We start from the raw sequence: 24913 nt of genomic DNA, 5'->3' as shown, positions 1-24913 counted from the left end.
TCTGCGGACGGTTTTCCTGGGAAATGTGGCTTAGGAGCCAGAAGCATGAGCATGCTGCACTCTTGGGATGAAAACTGGAGGTGAAAAGGCGAGTATGCAGGCCACACAGCCATGCACACCAGACCCAGCATCCAAAGCCAGAGGCCAGCCTCAGCACACTGAGGCCGACAGAGCAGAAAAGGATCCCTGGATCCTGGGCAAATGTCCAGCAGCTGGACACAAACAAGGGCTTATCTGGTTAGAATGTTTAAAACACATTTTCTGTTACCTGCGGTGAAACGACCACAAATGCATGTTTTCATACAAAAGCTCAAAGAAACCAAACAAAAACCCTGCAACTCTTGCCATGTTCTGGATCATTTTTCTTGACTAAACTCTTGAAAAGAGTTTAACCTGAAGCTTTTTTTTTTTTAAGACTATGTGCAAACTGTAAGCCATTTTTTTTTTCTTAAAAATCAAGTTGATGGTACTTAAAATAGATTAAAATCTTTTCTTTTAATGGTATTTTTTAAGTGGGTGTTTCCTGCATGTCTGTCTGCCCACCATGTGCGTGCCTAGGGCACCGGATCCCCTGGAGTTACAGCAGGGAAGCCACCATGTGGGTGCTGGAGGCCAAACACAGATTGAGCCAGCACTTTTGACAACACTGCATTGCTGGCAGGACTCAGACAGGGTCCTAGAGGATGTTTCTAGACACTGGAAGGCCAAGGGAAAGAATGAGGAAGGGAAGACAGATACCTCGGAACACTTTAAAATTACACCGTGCTTTAATTACACAGAAATTTCACAAAAGCGATTCGTTTCATACCTTTATTCCTCACCTCATATATATATATATATTTTTTTTTTTTCTTACACAATGATATAAATAAAAACATACATACTGCGAAAGACTCAGAAAGTAGAAAGAAAACACAACATATCCATAACCCCAACACTAAGCCCCCTTTTGAATATTTGGCACATTTTCTGTATATTTTATAATTGCCTCCAGGTATACTGGACTATACTACAAACACTTTTCATACTTTAACCACTTACACACTGAGATGAGACTGATAAAGCGCACAAGCAGAGTCTGCAGGAGAAAATAACACATAGAGAACCCTATAAAACAGTTTATGTGACTTAACTTTTGCTGTAGCAGCTGTGTTCTTTCCTTTGCGTCTTTACATAGGTGGAAACCAGAGAAGACCAGGAAAGGGTTATTCCTAGAGCCTGCTCAGACCTAATTTCCAGATGTTGCCAACTTTCTTCCTGTGGTCAAGCTCCCTCTACCCTCCCTCATTTCATACCCCTTTCCTGGGCAGGGTTTTGCTCTCTTGCTGTGGAGCCCAGAGTGGCCTCAAACTCAAGAGCATCCCCTGTCCTGCGACACTCTCAAGTGCTGGGATTACAGGTGTGTGTCACCATGGCTGGTCCAGCTTCCTTAAATCTCAGGAAACAATCCAAAACTATCAGAACTACTGAGAAGGCACTACCTGGGAGAGCATGTAGTTTAAAAACACATTCCTTAAAATAGCTTACACAGAATACTCAGAACAACGACAACAAAAAAACCACTTTACTAGAATGTCAATGTAACACTCTACAAACATAAATTTTCAGTGAATCAGAATACAAACAAAACTTGTATTAACTGTAACATAACATTTAAAAATTATGCCTACATACGTCGCCTTAGTTTTACAGAGCTGTGCTGCCCCCCCATGTGCGCTGGGAACACATGAGACAGAAGCCACGTGTGTTATGAGGCAATGTGAAGACTCAAGTGTGTGTCTTGCGAAGTGACTGGATCTTGATGAAGCTCCGCTGTATCTTCACGCATCATGTTTCTCCCAATGGACTAAGTGTCAACGTGATACAAACACTGGTGTGTAGCCACAAACACCTAGCGGTGCTTTATACTTGGTGGACGTTCAGTATCTGTTTTAAATTAGCTGCCTAAACGTTGGGTTTGATGGTTAAAACAAACACAGCAACTGTAACTAAAAGAAAGAATAGTCCCCTAAGAAAACCCTACCAACACACAGTTTACTACAAGAGAGGCAGTACAACACTTACAGGCAGCGCCTTGGCAGGCAGGGGAACTCATGGGCTCACACACACCTGCTGTGCCGGCTGCACTGTAAGAGGCACTTTCCTAGCGCCGGGGAAGCAGCAGAGGACGGGCGAGGCTGTCTTTACCAGTGACACCTGCTACGTCACACCGATGATGTGTTGGTATTCTGGATTTACATGCCAATCCCTGGGTACGCCCCCAGCAGCCCAGAAATTGGGCATGGTAGTGCGTGGCCAAGTCCCAGGAGCTGGGAGCTGTCGGCAGGAGGAGTTAAAACAAGCCACAAAGCATGGCTGCAGCGGTGAGCCTTGCAGCTGTTTTCCACCTGACGAGCAACAGACACCCATCGAAGAACACAGGAAGAAAGGCCAAGGACCATTTCAGGCCTGATACATACAGACTGGACACTCCCTCCACTGCTGCTCAGGGGTAATAAGACTGATGGGCAATCCCCTAACAGTGACCAGGGAACCAGGGGGGGAAGCGGCAGGATAAATAAAACCAAAGCTGAACTCAGAAACTGAACAGAGCAATGAAAAAGGGGAAGCAAACTTCAGAAAGCTGCTCACCAATTCTGAGGGACAAAAAACTGCCCTTTCCTCTACTCCAAACACTTCCTTACTACAAGATTACCTAAGAAATCTGAGGCAAAAGGCATCACACTGTTTCTACACCCAGCAGTGTGCGTGCAGCCCGGGTCTTGCAAAGGACTCCTGACCACTTACAGCACACACCACTGCACACAGCTATTGATATCAAAAACCCATAGGCTTTGGCTGAGAACAAGGCGAACAATGGGCCGAGTTTTGAATGAAAGGGAACTGGCCAAACCCAGTGAAGAGCAGGCTCTCAGGGCTGGACATGCAGCTCAGCAGCAGAGAGAGAATCTGCTTAGTGTTAGTAAGCGCGAGGTCCTGGGTTCATCCCCAGCCCAGCAAAACTCCAACAGCAGCAGACAGCAGAACAGGCCACTCAAATGGAATGCTCAAAGACGGTTCTGTTTTTGAGTCAGGGTTGCACTCCGTGTAGTCCAGGCTGCCCCTGAATTAACTCAGTATGTCCCACGCTGGTTCTAAAACCAGGAGCCTCCTGCCTTGGCTTCCAGGGGTGGGATTACGGGTGTATGCCACCAGATCCTGCCAGACACTTCAAAGTCACTATTTAGATTTAAGGCAATTTAAAAACAAGGTCTTAGCCAAAATTCTTTACATTAAAAAAATAAAATAAGAGTACAGCGCAGTTGCCTCCCCGGATCTGTATGTACAGCAGGAGCCTGCTTTAGCAGGTAAGCCTATTTACAAGTAAGAACCTCTTACTCTTGTAACACTGTCCTCTTCGAAGAGTGTGAATAACTCCCATCCCTGCGCAGCTGGTCCAGGAGCCCCAGGGACCCCAGGAATGTGGACTAACTGCTACAGGGGACTATTTACAGCTTACTACAAACACCATATATACATCTGCCCTCGGGCGCGGGTTCTGGCTCATTCAGCATACATTCGCAGCAACAAGTAGTAGGCACTCAGTATTTCTGTCAAGAGTTTTTAACATCAGTGCTATTTACAGCACACATTCACACCAGCCCCACCTCTAAATTAAAAACACCAAGTTGCTACAAATGTTATTGTGGTTTCCAAAATAGAGTGTTTCTTGACTTTTTAATGTAAGCAAATATTTACTAATTTTCGGCATATTGATACACACAGCATTGGGAAATGGATAACTTGCTGGTAAGTTACTTCATTCTTTTCCTCTTTTTCAAAAGTGCATCTCGTAGTGCTAACTGCAAGAGAAGAATCAACATCAACAGTAAGAATCTGTTACGCTAACTCGGTCATAAAGGTCCATAACTCTCCTAGAAACACCACGTGGTAAAATATTCCCTAAAGGGTCCAGTGCAGGCCAGCAATAGGTCTCAGTGGGTAATGGTGATTGCTGCCAAGTATGATAATCTTACCATACGTCACCTGTAACTTCAACAGCTCAGACTTGAATATATTAGCTTAGGAGTCAAAATATTAAGCCCAAGAAACGTTTATTTCTTCCTAGTTAATCCAGGATCTTAACTTAAAAATGTTTTATTCTTGTGTGGGGGGAGGGGAGGAGGAAATGTGGATGTGCCACAGCACCCCTTGAGGGTCAGAGGGCATCCCTGTGGAACTGATTCTCTTTCAGCACCTCATGGCTTCTGACTTTACCTGATCAGCCATCTCACTAACCTAGGCTCCTAATTTTTAAGTTTCCCTCGAGGCAGAGTGTCTCTGTATAGCCCTGTCTTGCTACTTGCTCTGTAGACCAAGCTGACCTTGAAGTCAGAGATTTGCCTGCCCCTGCCCCCCGAGTGCTGGGATCAAAGGCGTGGGACACCGCTGCTCAGCTAAGAGTTATGATTTATAATGAGTAAACTCTGAAGAAACTGCAAGGCAAGAAAACATTCAGAAATGCTGACTCACTTCTTAGTCCAAGCAGCAAGACAAATGCAGGAAGAATAAACAACAGCAATCTTAAACCAACAGCTGTGTTCAATGAATTCTTAATTTAGTCCTAAAACTTCTTTACTCTCAAGAGAAATGTTTAATAAGGCACTATTAAGGATCAAAGCCCAGCTTCTCTATCATGCCAAAAAAAGACATTCTATAAAACAGGAAATGGGGAGGGGGCTGATGCCTTAGCTAAATTAAACCTCATTTGAAGCCAGGCTGCCAAAAGGGTGGCTGTCCTCAACCTCAGATGTTAGGAAGGCTCTGAAGGACAGAAAAAGTCAGTTCAAATTTAGAGCCTTTATTTAGAAATGCCATCATGTTTTTTTCTGCACCTGTTAAACACAGGTTACAAGAATAAGGACAGACAGACAGAGTTCAGGTGGTGGTGCCCGTGCAGTCAGAGCCGTCTAGAGGGCCAGCCACCACACTCAGTCTTGGAAGGCTGTCGTTGGCTGGCTATGAGGAAAGGAAGCTCAGAGACCACGTAGCCTGGAACTGGTTTTCCACAGCTGCCTCAGAACGACACGTGATAAACTCCGGTATGCTCCCAGGACAGAAAGCTGCACGATGTCAACTCACTATTACAGTGCCTCACTGACATAAGCAGGCCACCAGGGCAGCATGAGATAGACCACAAATGGTAGCACATGCCTGCAATCATGAAGCAAAGCAGCACCTAGATGGCTGAAGCAAGTGACTCTCCCAGTAAAGCCAGCCTGAGTGAGTTCACATAAGACCCTGTCTTAAAAGGGGCCAGCAAACCAGCTAAGCCACAATGGATAAAAGGAAATCCCAAAGGCTGGTAAACACAAAATGTGCTCTGTGAAAGGACAGATTTCAACACGACAGAGCTGTGCGTTGAGGACTGCGTTCCTCTGTCCTACACCAAAGCAGCACCTTCTGCAAAGCCCCATGCAAAACTTGTATCAATTCAATCTCCTTCACAGGTCAGAGGACTACTTTAGCATGGAACTGGGACTCAGAGGGATCCAGCTTGCTTCTCTTACTTACAGAAAAGATGCTGGGTCAACCAAGGGACACAGGGTGACCCCTATCAACTCAGGTCTGAGGCTCTCCCATCTTGACTGCTCCCAGCCTCAGAGCACTCACTTGGCTCATGGTCTGTGGTCCTCAGAAGGTACCCCTCTTGTCAAACAAAAGGCTGTCTCAGCATCCAGGCCTCACCCAGAACCCACCTGCTTCTCGCGGAAGGAGCGTGCTGTTTTTGACCGGACATTCTGGCTGTAACGCATCATCATAAAGTTCTTCTGTTTTTTCTTCTCTTTATTTGTGGTACTGGAAAATGGATTTATTTTGGTTTTCTTCCTCACAAACTCCTTTCGGTCTGTCCTTCCAGCCTAGTAGCACAAAGAGATTTCTTTATACATAACACACCTCAGGCATTATCTAATCACTCTGACGGATGCCAAGAACAAGAGGGACAGAGCACAGCTCTTGCTCCCCAGGACTCAGTCCAACCGAGACAAGGTTGAGCTTAGTGAAAGGAACTGTCCTGATTCAGCATGATGCCTGGAAGGCCAAGCTGTGTTCGGCATGGTGGGAACAGAGAAGGGACCGACATTAGAGTGTGGAAGGAGTGCAGGAAAGGCGTGTGGAAAGAACGCTGAGTTCTAAACTTACATAGATGGGTCTCTATTCAAACAGAAGCAAAAGTGAGGAGCTACGGTGCAACGATGCCTCACAGACAGCAGCTGAGAACACTCACTGCGCACACCGGAGCGGCACCCGCAAGAGCTGCAGGCCAACTCTGACTGTCAATGTATTTTCCTTTAGTAAGTGTGCTAGGCCTTCGGATACCGCGAACACACGGCCCTGCATTTCTGTCCTCTGTATTTTGTTTTGGATGGTAGTCACATGGCTATACACAGTTCCAAAACTCATCTAATGCCAGGCGCAGCGGCACACAACGTTAATCCCAACACTTGGGAGGCAGACGTAGGCTGACGCCTGAATTCAGTGCCAGCCTGGTCTACATGGCGAGTTCCAGGACAGCTACAGCTGTTTAGAGAGACCCTGTCTCAAAAACAACAATTAAAAAACCCAACCAAACAACAACAAAACCAACAAAAAAATGCACCAAAACCAAACCAAACCAATCTCTCATCTAATTTGGCTGGGATGTGGCTCAGTTGGTTGGATGCCCGCCTGGCACAGACCCTGGGTCCTTATCCTCACCATTGCCTAAACCAAAAATGGCAGCACATGTTTGCAAACCACCTAAGTAAAGGCAGGAGGGGGAGGAATCCAAGGTCATCCTCAATTAAAGCTTTAGACAGGCATGGATTATGGGTTATAAAAGATTGCTTATGGGTTATCTAAGCTCCTTCCTATCTCAAAGTAAAGCACAAAACTTACCTAACTCAACACCCAATAATGGTGCACTTTATTCTATGTTAAGTATACCTTTAAAAGAGACAGGAAGTTCATGGCTACATATGCTGGGGATTAATGGGTCATTTTATTTGCTCTCTATTTACAAAAGGAAGAATGCCATGCCCCGCTCACCATTGCAGTTGCCAGTCTTGTCTCCTTGTCAGACTTGGGCTTTTTGTGAAGGCGTTCAATGTCCCGAAGAGACAGCAATTCACCCCTGTGGTGAGGGACAATAAAACAAAGATGAGGGTGGAATCCTGCCCCTGATACTCTCCCTGCCGTGCAAGCTGACTGCAAGCCTGGGACGTGCCATTTTCACCTGGACTCCTCATCACTGTCAATTTCGATGTATTTCCTTTTCTGGGCCTTCCCAGGGGCAGCATCCATTTCTTTCTTCATCTGGGCCATGCGGATTTTCTGGAAGTCATCCTGTGTTAAAACTCGACTGGTGCTGATGGCTGCAGCTTTGGCTTTCCGCTCCTCCATGGGCATGCTGTCCAGTTTCTTGGCCTTGAAAAGCATACAGCCAAAAAAAAAATAAATGGCTACCAGGCTCAAGTGCCAGCTCAGTCATTTAAATGTCAACATGGCCCACCAAAAATGACATCTTGGTAAACACCAGAGTGACGCACATTGAGATGACATGTGGACTTACGATTGCTTGCTGCTCTTCGTCAGAAGAGTGGTGCACATCGACCCATTCACCATCCTCCTCCTCCTCCTCCTCCCCACTGAGGCTGGCACTTTCCCATCCATCTGTGTGAAAGAGAACTCACTGATGTGTTCATGTTGAGTAGTTACAGCAAGCTGAGCTAATCAGCAGTGCTGAGAACGAAGGTAACGAACCTCATATATTCCACTGACTGAGCCAGGAGACATTTGCTGTCCTCTGCCACAGCCACTTATTTGATTTAAGGAATGGGGACTAACACTGACCAAATACCCTACCACACATGATAAGCTCTCCAATCCTCCCACGTAGTTCAGGGGCTAGAGGTTCCCTAGCATGAGTGAGAACCTAGCTTCAATCCCCAGCAAGAGGAAAGGCAAGGAAGGCAAACGAACCTTCATCATTTTCTGTATTCGCTTCTTTCTCAATCTCTAGAACCTCCGCTCCTGGAATGTAATCTTTAGCGTCTAACTCTCCATATTCTTGTATTCTTGCTTCGATGGAGGCTTCAGTAGGTTTACCCTACAAGAGAAAATTATTTAAAAATAAAGCGCTTAGATTTTGAAAATTCATTATAAAAGCCCTCTAGGATAAGAACACTATGAAAAGATGGAATACTCAAATGATAGGAACAGCCAACGTAGTCTGGAAACCACGTAACCCCAGGATCCAGTTCACTCCTTTCTGTCTTCTGGTCTAAACTGAGAAACTGGCCTTTGTAAAGTCTAACTAGCTGCTTAGATGTTGCAAATCTCAACAGCGCCATGGCTGTGTGTCATGCTTCCCCTCTGCTGAAGAAGGCAGCACCTGGCTGTGTTGTGCATCAAAGACTGTCAACTGCAAACAGCCCAGTGGACTCAGCTGTCATCACAGAGCACATGTCAGCTACAAGGGCTGAGGACCAGAGAATTCAATCAAGTCCACCCTAAGCTTCAACAACAGACCCACACGCATCTCACACGCTCCCCAGGGAAGCATAACTAATCTAACATGTGAGCTGCAGACACTGCCCTCACTTTCTGGGACCACAATCTACAGACCAACCAAAGTCTGCTTCACCTACCCGGAACTTCTTCTGCAACATCTGAGGGTTCAGTGTCCGGAAGAGATGAATCAAGGTTCTGGCAGACATCATCACATCTGTAAGATACCTTTGATTAGAAAGTCTCAAGCAAAGACAGTGAGGTGGCACTGAGCCACACTGTACTCCCTGGCCTTCAGAGAATGACATGCCACTCACTCTTGTCTTTGTGTGTCTTGTACTGAGCCAGGTCCTGAAGCAGCTCCTCAGTCATGGCCAGAGGACACCGAGCTGTGATTTCTTTTATCGCATTGATTCTAAAAACGGAAAAAAATGAATTGAAAATAAGAAAGGAATAGGCTGGATTTTAGAGGCCCCAGCCCGAACCCTGCAGTGTGGCAGAGCATGTGAGAGCGAACAGCCCCACATACTCATATTCCCCACAGTCACTCTTCCTCTGCCATGTGACAAGGACCAGTGTGTCATGGCAGTGAGGGAAAGCATGAAGTCAAATTGAAAGGTTAAAGGTTTTTAGGACTGTTATTCCAGCAGTAGTTTGCAAGGAAGATACAAAGTAACTTCTTAGCATATCATTTACAAAAGGGCTACCAAGGTCTCTAGAATTACTCATTAACAAATGACTTGTTTCAGCTTAAGACAAGTCTATATTGGGATAAAAAGAAAACTTAGGTTAGTAAACAGTCATTCACCTAAGACTAGAAAACTGTAAAACATCACATGGCTGATCAGGACAAGAATTTTTTTAATCTGGTTCCCCCCTCAGACTTCTGACCATTAAATGGAAATACAAAGCCTCCAGAGAAGACCGTGTTTTTAGAAGCCACACCTCCAGCTGAACTGTTCATCTTGATACACCAAACTACTGTCCCGAAGCATGTTCTACGTACCCTACAGTCATGACTTCCCCAGAGTTCTTGTCAGTAACAAAGTTGTTGGCCACCGTCATGAGCAATGACTGAATAATCTGGGGTGGAAACAAAGGAGGGGAGTCGGGTGAAAGGTCCCTGCTTCCTGAGTGCAGCAGACTGCTCCATGCAAAGGCAGCCTCAACCTCCAGGACAGAGCTGAGGATCAAGACTAAGAACACAAGAGAGAACTTTATTGTCCTTTAACATGGGTCCCTTTTTAAAATTTTTACTATTTTAATGTGTGTGCGAGAGGAGAGAATGCACGTGTACAGGGCGTGTGCCTGGGCACGCTCACCAAGGCGTATGTGTGGAGGTCAAAGGACAACTTGCTGCTGTCAGTCTCGCCTTATCCTCACTGAAGCAGGTCTCTGGTTTCTCTTAGCTGCACCTTTTTTTTTTCTTTTTTTTTAAATTAATTTATTTATTATTTATACAGAGTTCTGCTTACATGTACACCTGCATGACACAAGAGGACATTAGATCTCATTACAGATGGTTGTGAGCCACCATGTGGTTGCTGGGAGTTGAACTCAGGACCTTTGGAAGAGCAGTCAATCCTCTTAACCTCTGAGCCATCTCTCCAGCCCTTAGCTGCACCTTTGAAGCTAGCTGGCCTTTGCTCTTTGGGGAGACTTTGGGGGAGATTTTCCTGCTTCAACTGATCTCTTCTTTCCATCTCTTGGTAGGCGTGCTGGGATTACAGACCCACACAACCGCATCTAGGTTTAAGTGAGTTCTGGATATTGAATTCATGCTGTCATGGTTTTGTGGTAAGTACTTTTCTCCCCTGAGACACAGGACTGGCCTACAACATGATTTTCCACTTTTATTTTGAATTAAATGTTTTAGGTTGGCTTATGAAGTAACAGGTTTCATTATGGCATTCTTATACACACGCCGTTTCTTTGTTCTGCATTTCCAGTGTACTCCCTACTCACCTTAGCTTGTTCTCTTCCTTCTCCCAAATGGTGTTGCTTCTGCTTTCTTTTCAAAGAGTTTTGTTTTGTATTTATGTGTGTGTGTCTGTGTATGTCTGGTGTGCTGGTGGCCAGAGGCTAGGAGAGCTCCAGACAATTACAGGCGGTTTGTGGGCTGTCTAACGGGGTCTAGGAACCAAGCTTGGGTCTCCCAAAGAGCAGCAATTACTCTCACCAACTAAGCAGGGTCGCTAGCCCCCACGCCTACCCTCTTAAGGCATTAATTCCATTACGTTGTTTCCAACCATGACAAAACCAAAACAAAACTTTGTTCTGACACAGGATAATTCAATGTTCTTGGTCAAAGAAAAGAATTACGAGGTTTAAACAAAATCACCAAGAACTTACAATTATCCTTGAAACTTCCTAGTCACAAAACTCAGTTATTAATCAAGGTCAGAACCTGCGGCTTGCTCCTTTCTGTGACTGCAGGGCTGACGTGTGTGCATCTCCTAGGGGAGAGGCCTCCTCTGCTCATTTAATGAAGGAGATAGACAGCAGTTCTGGGAGAAACCCCAATGTGCCTAACAGTAGCACCCCTGCACACACTCGACTCACAAGTCAGGGGAAGCAGTCTCACCTCTGGGGGTACAAGATGATGAGAGGCTTGTGCAGCGAATAGAAGGATCTTCGTGACTTCTGAAAGCATAAGAGACGAGAAAGGGCACACTCTGTCACTGTGTCCAGGACTACAGCAACAAGGCAAGCAAACTCAGCTATCATGTGACTGTCACTCAACTTACTCTACCTGAGCACCAACCCCTACCTATCCGAATGGGTTGCCTCTTGCCTCCTTCAGGCCCTTTGCTCAGCTGCTACCTAATCAAAAAGGCCCTGCCTGATACTGCAGCCTGACATAGCTCCCGCCACCACACCTGCTGATGCCCTTAAACTGCTTTCTTCAGCCAAACACTTGCCCTGGATACACAGCACTGTCTAGACCACTTTCCAGAATACGGATTTGATGAGAGGACTCTGCTTTATGGTCACTGGGAATCTTAGTGTCTAACAGACGTACCGCTCTCCTTGGCTTTCTGTGCATGCAGAGAAACCACCAAGAAGGCTCTGTGTGTAGCTCACACCTACAATCTTAGCACTTGAGAGTGGTAGCGGAGAGAGAAGGATCCTGAGATTGGAGCCAGCCGGGGCTTCATACCAAACCCTGTCTCAAGCCCCAAACTAACCAAACAAGTCACAAACAAGCATCTATTGAACAAACTCAAATATAGATACATGGACACGCTTTCTTCCAAGAGGCAGCACAGAAGTTCCAAGGCCTGGAAAGAGGCACAGGGACTCATGTCTGTAAGTACAGCACACGCGAGGCCGACACAGGAGACCCGCTCCACTTTAAGCCAGCCTGGGCTAGCCAGATCCTGTTTCAAACACAAACAAGTATCAAGCTGGGTGCAATGGTGCATGCCAGAGGCAGGCGGGTCTCTGTGAATTCAAGGCCAGCTTGCTCTACACAGGAAGTTCTAGGCTAGCCAAGCATGCATAGTGAGAGTTTCTAAAAAATACAAAAGCCTCCGACAGCCAACAAACTTTGAGTAAGAAAGGCTGATTTGTTGTTTAATTGAAATGCTCTTGGACACTTTTATACTTCAAAGAGCTTACTTGAGCCAAGGATGTATGGAAAGCACTTAGCACAGTGCTAGGGTCATGTGAGATGCCCAAATGTTTACTTCCTTCCTTTCTGGTTAAGTTCCAAAGGCAAAAGAAGCAACCACCTTTCCGTGCATTTGTGTCATTGCTAAGAACGCACACAAGGCCTCGGAGAACAGTAACACAAAGTCCTGTGAACAGGCACCATGTGGATGCTGGGAAGTGAGCTCAGGTCTTCTGCAAGAGCAGTGAGTGCTCTTAACTACTGTGCCATCTCTTAGCCCCAAACTAGAATTTCGTACAGAATTTATATTACAAAGAGACTTGCTAAAAAGCAAGGCTTTATCTTTATTTGAGTATATGTGTGTGTGTCTGTGCACATAAGTGCAGTGCCCACAAAGACAAAGAACACTGGATTCCACAGAGCTGCAGTTAAAGTGGACAGGGAGCAGCCTGAAGTGGGTACTGGGAACTGAACTCATCCGATATTCTGCATGAGCAGTATCTGGTCTTAACATCTGAGCTACCTCTCCTGTCTCAGAGACTTGCTTGAGAAATTTGTTGATTAAAAAAAAAAAAAAACAAAACAAACATTTCTTCTAGTTAGTGAATAGAAAAATAAAGCCATGTTCAACTTAACATAACTTCATCTGTCCTTAATGACACCAGAACAACAGACGGGCCACCAAGGGCTAGACACACAGGCAGATTACCTCTCTGGTGGGGCTGGAGAAACCTTTGCACAAAAGGGTAGAAGTTGAAGAGAAAAAGCTGTGGAGAGAAGAATGTACCAATTTTAATATGTATGAAACTTGAGCATAAAATTTTATTTTCCATCACCTAATTTCATCACTAAGATAAACACTAGAAATTAACCTTGGCTCACTTTGTCTCAAAAAGTAATCTCCTCACAGCTAACTTGAATGCTGCCATAACCCAGGGAGAGGGCTTTCTCCCAACACTATCCTGCTTTCTTACCATGGGAGAGAGAAAGAGCAGAATAAAGCAGGGAAAGGCAAACAAACCCAACACTCTCTGGTTCTGACACTGGCCTGGCTGCTGAGCTCGGTCCTGGTGTTCACAGAGGGGAGCAAGACCAGGACCAGCGCTGGCACTAAAGCCCCAGTACTGAACAGGGCAGATGTGACAGCACTTGTGGTATTAAAGAGTGCTACAACCCGACAGCCCTGACCCCACAGTCTTCTAGTCCAACCGCACTACAGGGAGGACTCTGCGCTCTGTATTTAACCATGGAAAACAACATGGTCAACCATCCCAGAACAGAACCAGTCATGACAACCAAGTCAGAAAACTGGACTGGAGAGATGGCTCAGCCGGTAAGAGCACTGGCTGCTCTTCCACAGGACTACGGTTCTGTTCCCAGCACCATCACGTTGACTCACAGCCACCTGTAATCCTACAGTTCCAGAGCACCCAGAGCTCTCTGTGGCTTTCATGGGCACTGAACACATGCACTGCACATTTCTTTGTGGCCTAAATTTTTGGTAATCTTTTCCTAAAGGTAGCTCTTCTAAGAAGTATCCACACGTACACCCCCCACACACACACCCACACACCCACACGGGGATGGAGGAGGGGGGGGGGAGAGAGAGAGAGAGAGACAGATCGCACAAGAATAGCAACTCCCAACCAGAGACAACCAGAAGTCATGGTCAGGAAGGGTTAGGCACCCAGAAAGGCAGCAAGAACCAACATGTATCCTGGCTCAGGAACATGCATGTGAAAGTAACAAGTACAAACAGAGCACGTTAACAGTTACACAGGAACTGAATGTGCACAGACCAGTATTCATCTGCTCTGGGAAGAAAACAGTGGGAATAAAAGCAGCTGCTTTCAGATGGAAAGGCTGGGCCTCCTGCTGATCCTAACTGCTAGAGGTATGGGGAACAAAACTGAGACGTTGTTCTACAGAACAGCTTTTCTTCACCAAGCCCACCACAGCCCTCACATCCACCAGGAAACAGCGGTGTCACACCTCGTGAATTCCCACCAATCTGGAGATGAGGTTCATGAGCATCATCTTCACTTCAAACCTCTCCTTACAGCTCTCTAGCTGCTTCAGAAGCTTTTCTGCAAAGTCTGGAAAGAATCAGAGAGTAACCGTGGGCTCATGGCTGCAGAGCAGTTTTTAACAGGCAAAGGAATGCGAAGTTATACTGGTGCAAAGACCAAGTATGGTACTCCAAGCTCATCTCCAGCATTTCTAGTTAGTTAATTGTTTGTTTGTTTTTAAAGACAGGGTCTCACTATGGAAGTATAGTTACCCTTGAACTCACCCCGTAAACCAGGGTGGCCTGGAACTCAGATCTGCCTGCCTCTGCCTCCTGGGTGCTGAGATTAAAGGCATGTGCCACCACTGAGGTGATTTTTAACGTTTTTAAAAGAAGATACTTATTTTTCTTTATGCGTATGCTTGCATGTATGTGCACTTGTGCGCAGGTGCCCAGAGAAGCCAGAAGAGGGCGTTGGATCCCCGAGAGCTGGGCTGGCACTGTGAGTCACCCCATGTGGGTGCTAAGTGCCAAACTTGGGTCCTCTGCAAAAACAGCCAGAGTCCATACCCACCAGGGTAACTCTTCAGCCCAGGATTCCTAAGAGCTATTTTTAAAATAATTTTTCTTTAGGTTATAGTATAATCATATCATTTCCCCTTTCTCTTTCCACCCTTCAAACCTTCCCATATACCTTTGCCTGCCTTTTTTTCATTAATCGTTGTTACATGTACATGTGTCCGTATGTACATACATGTTCTTAAATACACAAATACAGAGTCCTGAGATGTGTGTGCACCGACACCTACAGCAACTCTGGATACAGTCTGCATCTGAAGGTGTGGTCTGCAGACAAATCTACCTTCTCGAAAGTGCAGGCTCCAAAGCCACACCTGCACCTTAATGGCTGGAATCTGCACTTTACCCAGTTTCCTGGGTGACTCAATTAAGAAATACTGATCTAAAACAGGAATAAGAAAACAGGAAGTAATAAGGCCAACAAGGAACCTAAAGTAGTAATTATGGTACCTTGGGGATCATGAATCAAGTGGATGGCTGAAAAGTTAAACACTTCTGGCTTCTTCTTCTTCTTTTGTTTCTGAAAGAGAAAATAGTTCAAAACCCCTTTGCTCAGAGTTCTTTTGAGTGTCCAATCAGCCAGTCTAGTAGCCAGGCTGTGTCCTGTGTGCCCTGAAGGCCTCAGACCATCTGTGTACTATGTGCCCAGTGGGGGAAGATGCCAGTGTACCGCTCTATCACGCTGCCTGTCTCGCTCAAACAAGGTTTCTTACTGAACTGGAGCTGCTGTCTTCCAGCAACACTGGCATGTTACCAATTTGCAGAGACCCACGTGTCACCTCTCCCATCACAGCTGGGGTTACGGATGTGTGCTGCCACATCTGGCTTGTGGTAGATATCTGGTCTCAGGTCATCATGCTTGCACAGTAGCATTCTCACACACTGAACCAGTTCCCTGCCCCATTACACCAGTTTAGAAAACAAAACAAAGCAAAACAAAACTCTCCTTGATCTAAAAATTTCTTTTCATCTTAAGAACTAAAGTTGGTTTTTGCCTTTTAAGTTCTGAGAAGCCAGGCACGGTGGCGCATGCCTTTAATCCCAGCACTTGGGAGGTGGAGGCAGTCGAATCTGTGTGAGTTCGAGGCCAGTCTGGTCTACATAAAGAGTTCCAGGACAGCCAGAGCTATGTAGTGAGACCCTGTCTCAAAAAACATTAAAAAAAAAAAAAAAGCCTTTGAAAATATATCAGCTATTAAAATGTGTGAGACTGAAGAAACTTAAGATTCAAGCACTAAGACCACACAGAGGCTGGGGAGACGGCTCAGCTGGGAAACACTTGCCGTTGAGCCTGGGGAGCTCAGTCTGGAGCCTCAGCACCCAGGTGGGGTATGGTGGTGTGCCCTGTCACCCCAGGAGGCAGACACGGGTGGGTCATGGCATTTACAGTAAGTCAGAGCTGCTTTCTCAAAAAGTAAGGTGCAGAGCAATGGAAGACACCCAATATTGACCTTTGGCAACCCATACCATGTTCACACACATACAGTCACCCCCTCAAGTAGACTCTAATGCCCACACCCTCTCCCACAGACTCCACGCGGGTCAAACTAATGATCGCTGGAATAACCATCACCAAATACCAAACACTTTTTCATGTTGTTCTAAGAACTCAGGTCTAGTTAAAGTTAATCAAGTAAATTTATTCAAATCAGTTTTGTCTGAGCTGAACATAACCTACTCATTGAAAATATTAATGCTTACAAGTCTTCGTACATTTCTAAGGTTTGTTTTTAACCCCGTCTCTTAATTCCAGCACCTTCAAAGCGCTGGCTAAACACCATGCATTCTTACTGAATTTTCCAGACACAAAGCTCACCTTTAGCACTTTCATTGCCTTTTCCAACTTCTTCTTGTTTTTGGAGCCTTTCTTCCCCGTGGCGTACTGAACCAGCAGGTCTCTGGCTGTGGGTCCGTCATCCTGTTGAACAAACTACACTGGGGAACTGGACACAAGGAAAATCTGCACAGAAGCAGTGTGCAATCCTTTCAACTACATTCCCTTTTGTTCAGAAAGTTATCTTAACTATGTGTAAGTGTGTGTGTGTGTGTGTGTGTGTGTGTGTGCGCGCGCGCGTGCGCACGTGGCCATTAGACTATAGGCGTGGAGTCCCCAGGAGCTGGAGTTACAGGTGTCTGGTGTTTTAATAAGGTAAGTTCATCAGCATTAATAGGTGTGTATTATGCCACAATGCTTGTGTAGGTTTCTATATAGATGTATTTTTTATATGTATCTATGTTATTTTAGGATGTTTATTGAAAAGAATTTCTTTTTATATCTAAGAAAAAAAATTTATAACAAACTTTGCTGTTAAAGAGACTACAATACTCTTCTCTCTTTCCTCCTTTTGTGATGTCGGCATTACATCAAAAACTGTCAGAATGTTTTTCTTCTGAAAGTCTTACAGTCTGAATTCAGAGGAGCAACACAAGAGGAACTATGACACGTCTACGGACCCCCATGAAACCCACCTCGGACTCTGAGTCACTGTCCTGCTTCTCTTCCTCATCTTTCCCAAGGAAGAACGTCAAAGCAGCAACTAATATCTAAAACCAACGAGAAAACAATCAATTTATCCAGCAAATGCAGACCCCTGTTTACACTCCCATCGCTCGGGCAACACTGCTGTGTCTGATGGATAGGGGAGGGATATAGCTCGATGGTAGAGCACAAGCTTGAGAGTAAGCCAATATTTGGGTTCCATTCCCGGCACCCCCAAATCAATCATGCATTAAATAAAAAAACCTGTCAGGTTCATGTCACATGAAGAAGAGGTTAGCTCTGCTCTTGACGAGGATGGACCAGCCTCAGGCTTCACAGCACACACATGGAGTTGAGGCCAGCACCCAGGCTGAGGCATCTAATCACTGCCTTTATATACTCGTGTCTATCAATAAACACTGTGACTTCAACAAGTATCTGCCAGGCTTTATACAGTTACTCTTCAGGTAGTCCGCCAAGAGTGTCGACATGACTCCAAGAACAGAGCCATCACAGCCCTTCTTAGAAGTCAGACACTGTCTTTGTGTTCCTTTCAATTGCACTAGAGCCTGAGAGAAGAGAAGTCAGGCATCGTGGATAAACTTCTGCCATTATTTTGCCAATATCATACAGCTGGCTTGATGGGGTTTCTTTTTACAGAATTGCTTTCCTAGCTCATGCTCACGGGCATCAACTAGAACTACATGACCTTTACAGCATGAAGGAGTAAATACCAGCCATTTCCTTCTGGCACACCCATTTTCACTTCAGCCCAGACCCTATGCTTCCACACAGCCCTGCAGCTCACCTTGGTGACCTTGGAGAAGCATGCAGTTGTGATAACATTGACAGTTTTGGTGTCATTCCTGGAAGAGAAAATGGCACAAAACAAACAGTGAGTATGTCTGACATGAGGATGGTCAATTCTAGGATTTAAAGTGATAAACCATTAAAGGACCAGCACAGGCAGATTACTTCATCAAATCCCAGCTCAGGGTCAGGACACACAACTTAAAGCCATTGAGAGGAAGAACATTTGATGCCAAGGAATCCACTTAGCGTAACTGTCATGAAAACAAAAACTAAAATGCCAAAAATTCAGACAGAAAAACCTACAATGTACCAAACCCGGGGCTGAAGAAATGGCTAGTGGGAAAAGTGCTTGATGGAGTAAGAGGACTGAGTTCAGATCTCAGCACTCATGTCAGGGGGGCATGGTGGCCTGTTGGCAGAAACAGGATCCCCACAGCTAACTAGATTAGCAGAACCAATTCAGTTGAGTTCCACTAGGCTCAAATGAGAGCTGTGTCTCCTTGGAGAAGGTAGAGAACACATGAGGAAGATAGCTGATGCCAAGCTTGGCCCTGCGCCCTCACCACACACATGCATGACGTGTGCAAATCTGCACACACAGAAGAAAAATAATACAGTAAAAATTTAAAGACATTAAATGCTGGGCGTGGTGCCACGTGCCTTTCATCTCAGTACTCAGGGAGGTAAAGGCCAGCCTGGTCTACAAAGTGAGTCCAGGACAGCCAAAGGTACAGAGAGAAACACTATCTTGAAAAATCAAAAAACAAAACAAAAACAAAAACATTAAAAAAAATCTAGCAAAATCCCAACACAGCTTAAAAAAGGGGGGGGCGGGTTATTCTACCACTGAGGAATGCTAGGCAGGAACTGAAGCAGAGATTTGGTAGAGTGCTGCCTATTGGCCTGCCCCTCATTCATGGCTTACTCAACCTGTCTTCTTGAACAACTAAGGACCACCCCAGGATCACACCACCCACCATGGGCTGTGCCTGCCCACAACATCCATCATTAATTAGGAAAATGCACCACAGACAGCCTCAGGTCATCTGATGGAGTCGTTTTTTCTCAACCGAGGTCTCTAGCCAGATAATGCCAGCTTGTGCTGAGCTGACAAAAGAACCAGCCAATCAGAATGCCTCTGCATTCTATGCCCAATGCCAATGTATGATAGAGGTATGTTAAAGAGTGTAAGAGTTCAACAACAGCAACGTTAACAGCCACACTTATGCATGAGCTCTGTGATCGTTATGAGTAAAAAAGTAAGTCTATTTCTCATGAGAGAAATCCGTATGTGGTACCAGATGTTCCTCCTGTACAGTTCAATCATCACATCCAAAGACATCTTGGCTGCAGTTGCATTGCTGTCTCTCAACATGGTGTACATGAAATTCTGCAGCACCTACGGAGCCAGAGAGGAGAAAGGCTCAATGTACGGGCGGCACAAAGCTCCAAGCACGGGAAGCGAAGGGCACTTACCACATTCACTTTATTGTTCTTGTGTTTGGCGTTTATGTTCTTGATGTCGGTCACAATGTGTGTGTACAGAGTCTGAGGAAACAAAGCACAGGCGTTAAACCTATGAGCATTTCCGACCTTGGAGAAAAGCACAAACGCACAGGACGACTTTGCTTCTCCTATTTCATCTATAAGAGAAGAGATCCAAAACAAGCAAACACTCAAAAGCCACTAAAAGGGTAAAACTGCCCTCTACAGGTTCAACATGGAATTGTCATATGAACAAGTCACCCTAGAGAAAATCATATATTGCCTGTTATACGAACTCATAACCGCTCTGTTTAAAACAGGCAAAAAGGAAGAGCAACCCAAGCACTCTCTCACTGGTAAGTGGGTGAACATGTGGCACAGCCATGCAGTGGGGTATCTGGCAACCAAAGAACACAACCAGATATATGAGCACACAGACTGCTATATATATATAGATATATTTTAAAATTTTAAACATTTACTTTCATTTTATGTACTGGTGTTTTGCCTGCATATGTGAGGGAGTCAGAGCCCCAGAACAGGAGTTACAGACAGTTGTGAGCTGCTATGTGGGTGCTAGGAATTAAACCTGGTCCTCTGGAAGAGCAGCCAGTGCTCTTAACCGATGAGCCATCTCCCCTGCCCTTCATCTTTTTTTTTTTAGATGGTTTCTCTGCGTAGTCTTGCATGTCCTGGACTCACTTTGTAGACCAGGCTGGCCTCAAACTCACAGTGATCCCCACCTGCCTCTGCCTCCCACGTGCTAGTACCAGTCTCTTAATGCTAGTACCAGTCTCTTAATAATTGGTGTGAGGGGATTAACTTAATGAATACAAACTTAAATTTTTCTTTCTGAAATTTGGTTCATAAGCCTTCAGCTCTTGGTCTTAAATAAGCAAACATAAAGTCATGGAAAAATGCTAATAGCAACAAAATTTAACTTTTATTGTGCAGGTTTGGTTCCAGCTAAAAGTGTCTGTGCCTCCCTCATGTAATCATTCAACACACGCAGTCGTGAAGAGACTGGGTCTTCGAACCAGACTGCCTGCGCTTATAGTCTAGGCCTACCACACGGATGCCATCTGACCTAAGACACGTACCTCACCGTGTGCCTCAACCTGTCTTAAAGCATTTACAATGAGGATTTTAACAATCTCTACCTCAGGCTTTTGTGAACACGCATATACTCTGAGATTAATGCCCAGTCCAGAGTGGCATTCAGCAAATACTGATTATTAACACTAAACTGCTCGGCACAACATTTCCTCCTAGAGAAGGACTAGCTGTATCTCTCACTGTATCAAATGAGGCTGAGAACTTTGCTGTGTCACCTCAGGAAGAAAGATGGAGGGGACAAGCTTTGCTCCTCACCTTCCGAAGAAGTTTGTCATGGCAGCGAAGGAGCTCAAAGAAGAGCTCCAGCAAACTCGATGGATTGATGAGATTCTTGTTTCTCAGCAAGATCAAGGCTTTGCAGAATGTCTGGGGGGAGCAGGGGGAAGACATACCAGAAGACAATGGTGAAGTCAATCAAATGAGAAAATACAGCACATATCCTATCTCTACCCTCCCCCAGGCACCAAAAAGCGGGTTAGCAGGAAAGTGCTCTCTCATCTCCCATTATCATCGCATGCACAGGACAGTGTGGCTCCCCTACCATGCGGAGATCCGGGTCCAAGACGGTGTGGTTGTAGGAAAGCAGTTCCTTCAGCTCCTGAGGGAAGTTACTGAGGTGCTCTGGGTAGCAGTGGCCAATCTGTAACAGAGCAGAGCTGTCCTCAGGCGCAGCCTTTCTCCCCTAACTTCAGGTGCACACTCGCATGTTCAGGAAACGGTTGGTTCAGAGGCAGGTGACTCTCAAGCACCAGCTTTCCCTAGAGGCTGTTTCTGCTACTGTCATTGTTCTGACAGTTTTTATAAAAATGTTTGTGGCATAATTGAGAACCTGCCTATATGATGAATAAAAAAAAAAAAAAAAAAAAAATTCTTGATGGTTTTTGTTCTGTTTGTCTGTGTTACAATTCATCAAAGTCCTCTAACACAGCTTAGGAAGGGAATAAGATCTACAAGAGGGAAGTAATCTACAAGAGGGAAATAATGGGGTGAGGGTGTTTTTGGAAATCATGTGTAGCTCCGACCTCTGTCTCTCTGAGAAATCACCTTCTTACCTGTGCCATGAACATCACCAGCTCGGCCAGATCTTTGCTGGGCTTATTTGGTTGTAACTTGAAAATCTCCACATTGGATTTGTAGTGACTATACTGCTGGAGGAACTGTAGGGAAAAGAACGGAGTTTGTCACACTCTTAGACACAGGAACAAGCTGGCACACACCTTTGCCAGTGGCACAGAGAAACAGACGTAGGCATATAAGAACAGTCTTTTTTGTCGGTCCTGGGCTTAAAATCAAGGCTTCATGAATGCTAGGCAAACCCTCTACTGAGTCACATCATCAGCTCTTAAAGCATTCCATCTTCCTTCTCTGCAAAAAATCTCAAGCATCACATGGCTCACGTGAAGACCCATTCCTTAGACCAGAAGTTTTAAGGAGTGTGGTAGAAAACATGAGTCTGAAACTCGGATTCTGGCCTTGTTCTACCATGTACCGTCACATATCCTGTGCATGAGGGGCATATCGGGAGAAAAAAGCCAGGCCAGCCAGCAAATGTGAAGTGGATCTGAAGGACACAAAGTCCAAAAGCTCAGCTATCTGTCTTACTTGTCCCTGTATCCTCCGTGTTTACAAGTAAGTACACTGACATACAACCTGAGCAGTGTGTGTGGGCAGATGTGAATGGAGGAGATGGACATTACCTTTCTTGAATGTTAAAATACAAAGGTTACTTAACCATTCTTGGTTACAAATTGGTCAAAAATAGAACAAGAGCTTCAGGCCAGCTATAAAACAAGTAGTCTTAACCACAGGCTGAAAGGATTCCAACAGTACAAAAAGAATTGAGAGGGAGGGGGGAGGAAAGGAAGGCAAGGAAGGCAGGAAGACAGGAAGGAAAGAAACAAAGAGAGAGAGATTGATCATCCCAGTGGGGGAAAAAAAAACACAAAACCCTATCCAACAGCAGAATGGTAGAAAAGCTTCACCACTATTCACCAGACAGGAGATTCGCAGGTAGAATACATAAAGAACTATATGAACTAAACTTCAAAACAAATCTTCCAATCAATAAACAGACTAACGAAATGAATAAACAACTCTTGAAAGAAACACAAATGCCAGCCAGGTGTAATGGCGCATGCCTTTGATCCAGTGCTTGTGGGATCTGAGTTTGAGGACAGCACGGTCTACAAAGCATCCAGGAGAGCTAAGGCTACACAGAGAAATCCTGTCTGGAAAAACCAAACCAAACAACAAACAAAAAAACCCAAAAAAAAAAAAAAAACAAAAAAAAAAAAAAACAAGCAAAACAAAATAAAACCAATATGTGAAAAAGTGTGCAGCATCCATAGCCACCAGGGAAATGCAAATTAAAATCATTTGAGATTCTCTCTTACCTCGGTCAGAATGGCTATCAGCAGGAAGAAAAAAATGACAACAAGATGTGGGAAAATAGAAACCACATCTATATCATTGGTGGGAATGTAGACTGACAGAGCCATTATGGAAACTACTAAAAACTGAACTTTGATATGGCATAGCCATACCTTTCCTGGGAACAGAACAATAAAGGACTCCAACCAAATACCCTGGATATACTTGCACATTTATATTTATTGGTGCACTACTCATGACAGCCAAGAAGAAAAACACAACAAACAAAAAACTAGCCTAGATGTTCATTACCAGAAGAAAGTATGATGAAAATACAGTACAAACACACATTTTTTTCAGTCATGAGCAACAATGAAACCATGACAATGTAAGGAAATCATTACGTTAAGCCAGCCTCAGAAAGATAGCCCATGTTTCCTCTCATAAGCAGAATTTTTATTTAAATTTACGTTTGACACACAAGTTGGACAGGGGAACATGGGAAGGGATTCTTCTTTTTTGTGTACTGACTGCCTGCCGGCTTATATGTAGGTCTACACATGGGCCTGGTGTCCAGAGTTCAGAAGGGAGTGTAGGATTCCCTGAAACTACAGCTACAGATGGTTATGAGCTATGACGAAGATGCTGGGCACCGAACTAGGGTCCTGTGGAAGAACAGCCAGTGCTTTTAGCCACTAGCCAACTCCCCAGCCCTGGAAGAAGAGCTCTTAAAGGGATGCAGGGAACTGAAATATACATGACATGAATACAGAAGTGGGTGTGTTTGGGGAGAAGAAGGGAACCAGTAAGGGGGGTGGGCCGGGAAGATTGTGGGGGACAAATAAGAACAAAACACAGCACATGTGTATGAAAAGTGCTGAAATAAAACTCTGCATGCTAACTCGAAAAATTAATAACAGAAAAAGAACTGCAAGAGCTATTCATTCACTCCTTTGTGAATGGCTTCACATGAGAAAGCCTTGCCTGCTGCGACTTTGTTGTACTAGTTTGTCACTCTCTATTGGTCACCTTAGGTATTGAAAAAACAACCGCATAAATATTCATATGTAAAGGTAAGATAAATTTAGGGGAGAAGGACAATAAAAAAAATGGGCTGAAAAAAAAGTCATAATGCCGAAGGGCAGCAGGTTGAGATGATGGTTTAATGCTTCCAAGGCAAACGTCTTAAGTATCTGCCAGGTCAAGAGTACAAAGTCATCGCCTTCATCTCGTCTCTTTTCACACTGCTTAAGGGCTAAGTCCCTCACAAAGTGAATCTAACATAATCTTCGACCTCGTCTTTTCCCAAAGCATTTTCTCAAATCCAGCTCTAGCTGGCTCCCAGTGAGTTTGAACTCTGGCTTAACCTCGCCTTCTACATTCGTGGCCGTGGCAGAGCTCTCTGAGGCACTCGGGAGCCGCCGTCTGTGGAAAGCACTTTTAACACAAGATTCATCACGTTAGGGACTAATTCGCGGTTTTGATAAGAGGTGGCCGGCGGCTGGGCGCAGCCTCTTGGACCGGAGCTCTCCACCTCGGCGACATAAACCCAGAAGCAACAAGTTTAAAAGTGATGTTTTCAGGGATGGAGAGGGGTCTGCGGGGCAGCACGTTTGCAAGCCGTGCGAAACGACTCCTCGGGAACGTTCCTTCCCCACCTCTGCCCCTCCCGAGGGTCCCCGGAAGCCTACGGCGGGGACCCCGGTGAGCCGGATCCCCGTCCCACCTCCTCGGTGTAGGCCGGCGGGTCCCGCTTGATCAGGTTCTGTAACTGTGGCAGGTTGCTGGGCAGCTTGTTGTTGTTCCTGCCGGACATGGTGGCTGCAGATGGGTTCCCCCGCGAGCAGTTCTTAGAAAACCGAGGCCTCCGTCAGTCACAGCCAGGTCCCCGCGGCAGTTTAGACTCGTGTTTCCTAGTGTA

The 24913-nt window shown here is 45.3% G+C and overlaps 1 protein-coding gene across 1 annotated transcript; it reads right to left on the bottom strand.

Annotated features, from left to right (window-relative positions):
* Positions 1-1546: 1546 nt before the first annotated feature.
* On the bottom strand, positions 1547-24913 carry Sdad1 (SDA1 domain containing 1). Its single transcript, XM_055595830.1, has 22 exons — positions 24719-24913; positions 21675-21779; positions 21164-21262; positions 20878-20988; positions 19498-19569; positions 19320-19420; positions 18017-18074; positions 17199-17273; positions 16546-16647; positions 15180-15249; positions 14135-14238; positions 12852-12909; positions 11114-11172; positions 9536-9612; positions 8847-8944; positions 8670-8746; positions 8002-8128; positions 7592-7692; positions 7256-7446; positions 7069-7153; positions 5739-5900; positions 1547-3842 (listed from the first exon to the last, which is right to left on the bottom strand). The coding sequence occupies exons 1-22, from the start codon at positions 24806-24808 to the stop codon at positions 3795-3797; spliced, it is 2070 nt and encodes a 689-aa protein (XP_055451805.1). The 5' UTR covers positions 24809-24913; the 3' UTR covers positions 1547-3794.

The sequence above is a fragment of the Psammomys obesus genome, unplaced genomic scaffold (genome assembly GCF_907164565.1).
Source record: "Psammomys obesus unplaced genomic scaffold, mPsaObe1.curated_primary_1811, whole genome shotgun sequence".
Lineage (NCBI taxonomy): Eukaryota > Metazoa > Chordata > Mammalia > Rodentia > Muridae > Psammomys > Psammomys obesus.
Note: the sequence above shows the minus strand (reverse complement) of the source record. Positions and strands in the feature narration are given on the sequence as shown.

Excerpts from the sequence above, each read along its gene's own strand:
- Sdad1 (XM_055595830.1), bottom strand. The coding sequence starts at position 24,808 with ATGTCCGGCAGGAACAACAACAAGCTGCCCAGCAACCTGCCACAGTTA. Across the intron at positions 16,648-17,198 it reads ACAGTGACTCAGAGTCCGAG|GATGACGGACCCACAGCCAG; the intron begins GTGGGTTTCATG and ends TTTGTTCAACAG. Across the intron at positions 11,173-12,851 it reads TCTCCAGCCCCACCAGAGAG|AAGTCACGAAGATCCTTCTA; the intron begins GTAATCTGCCTG and ends TTATGCTTTCAG.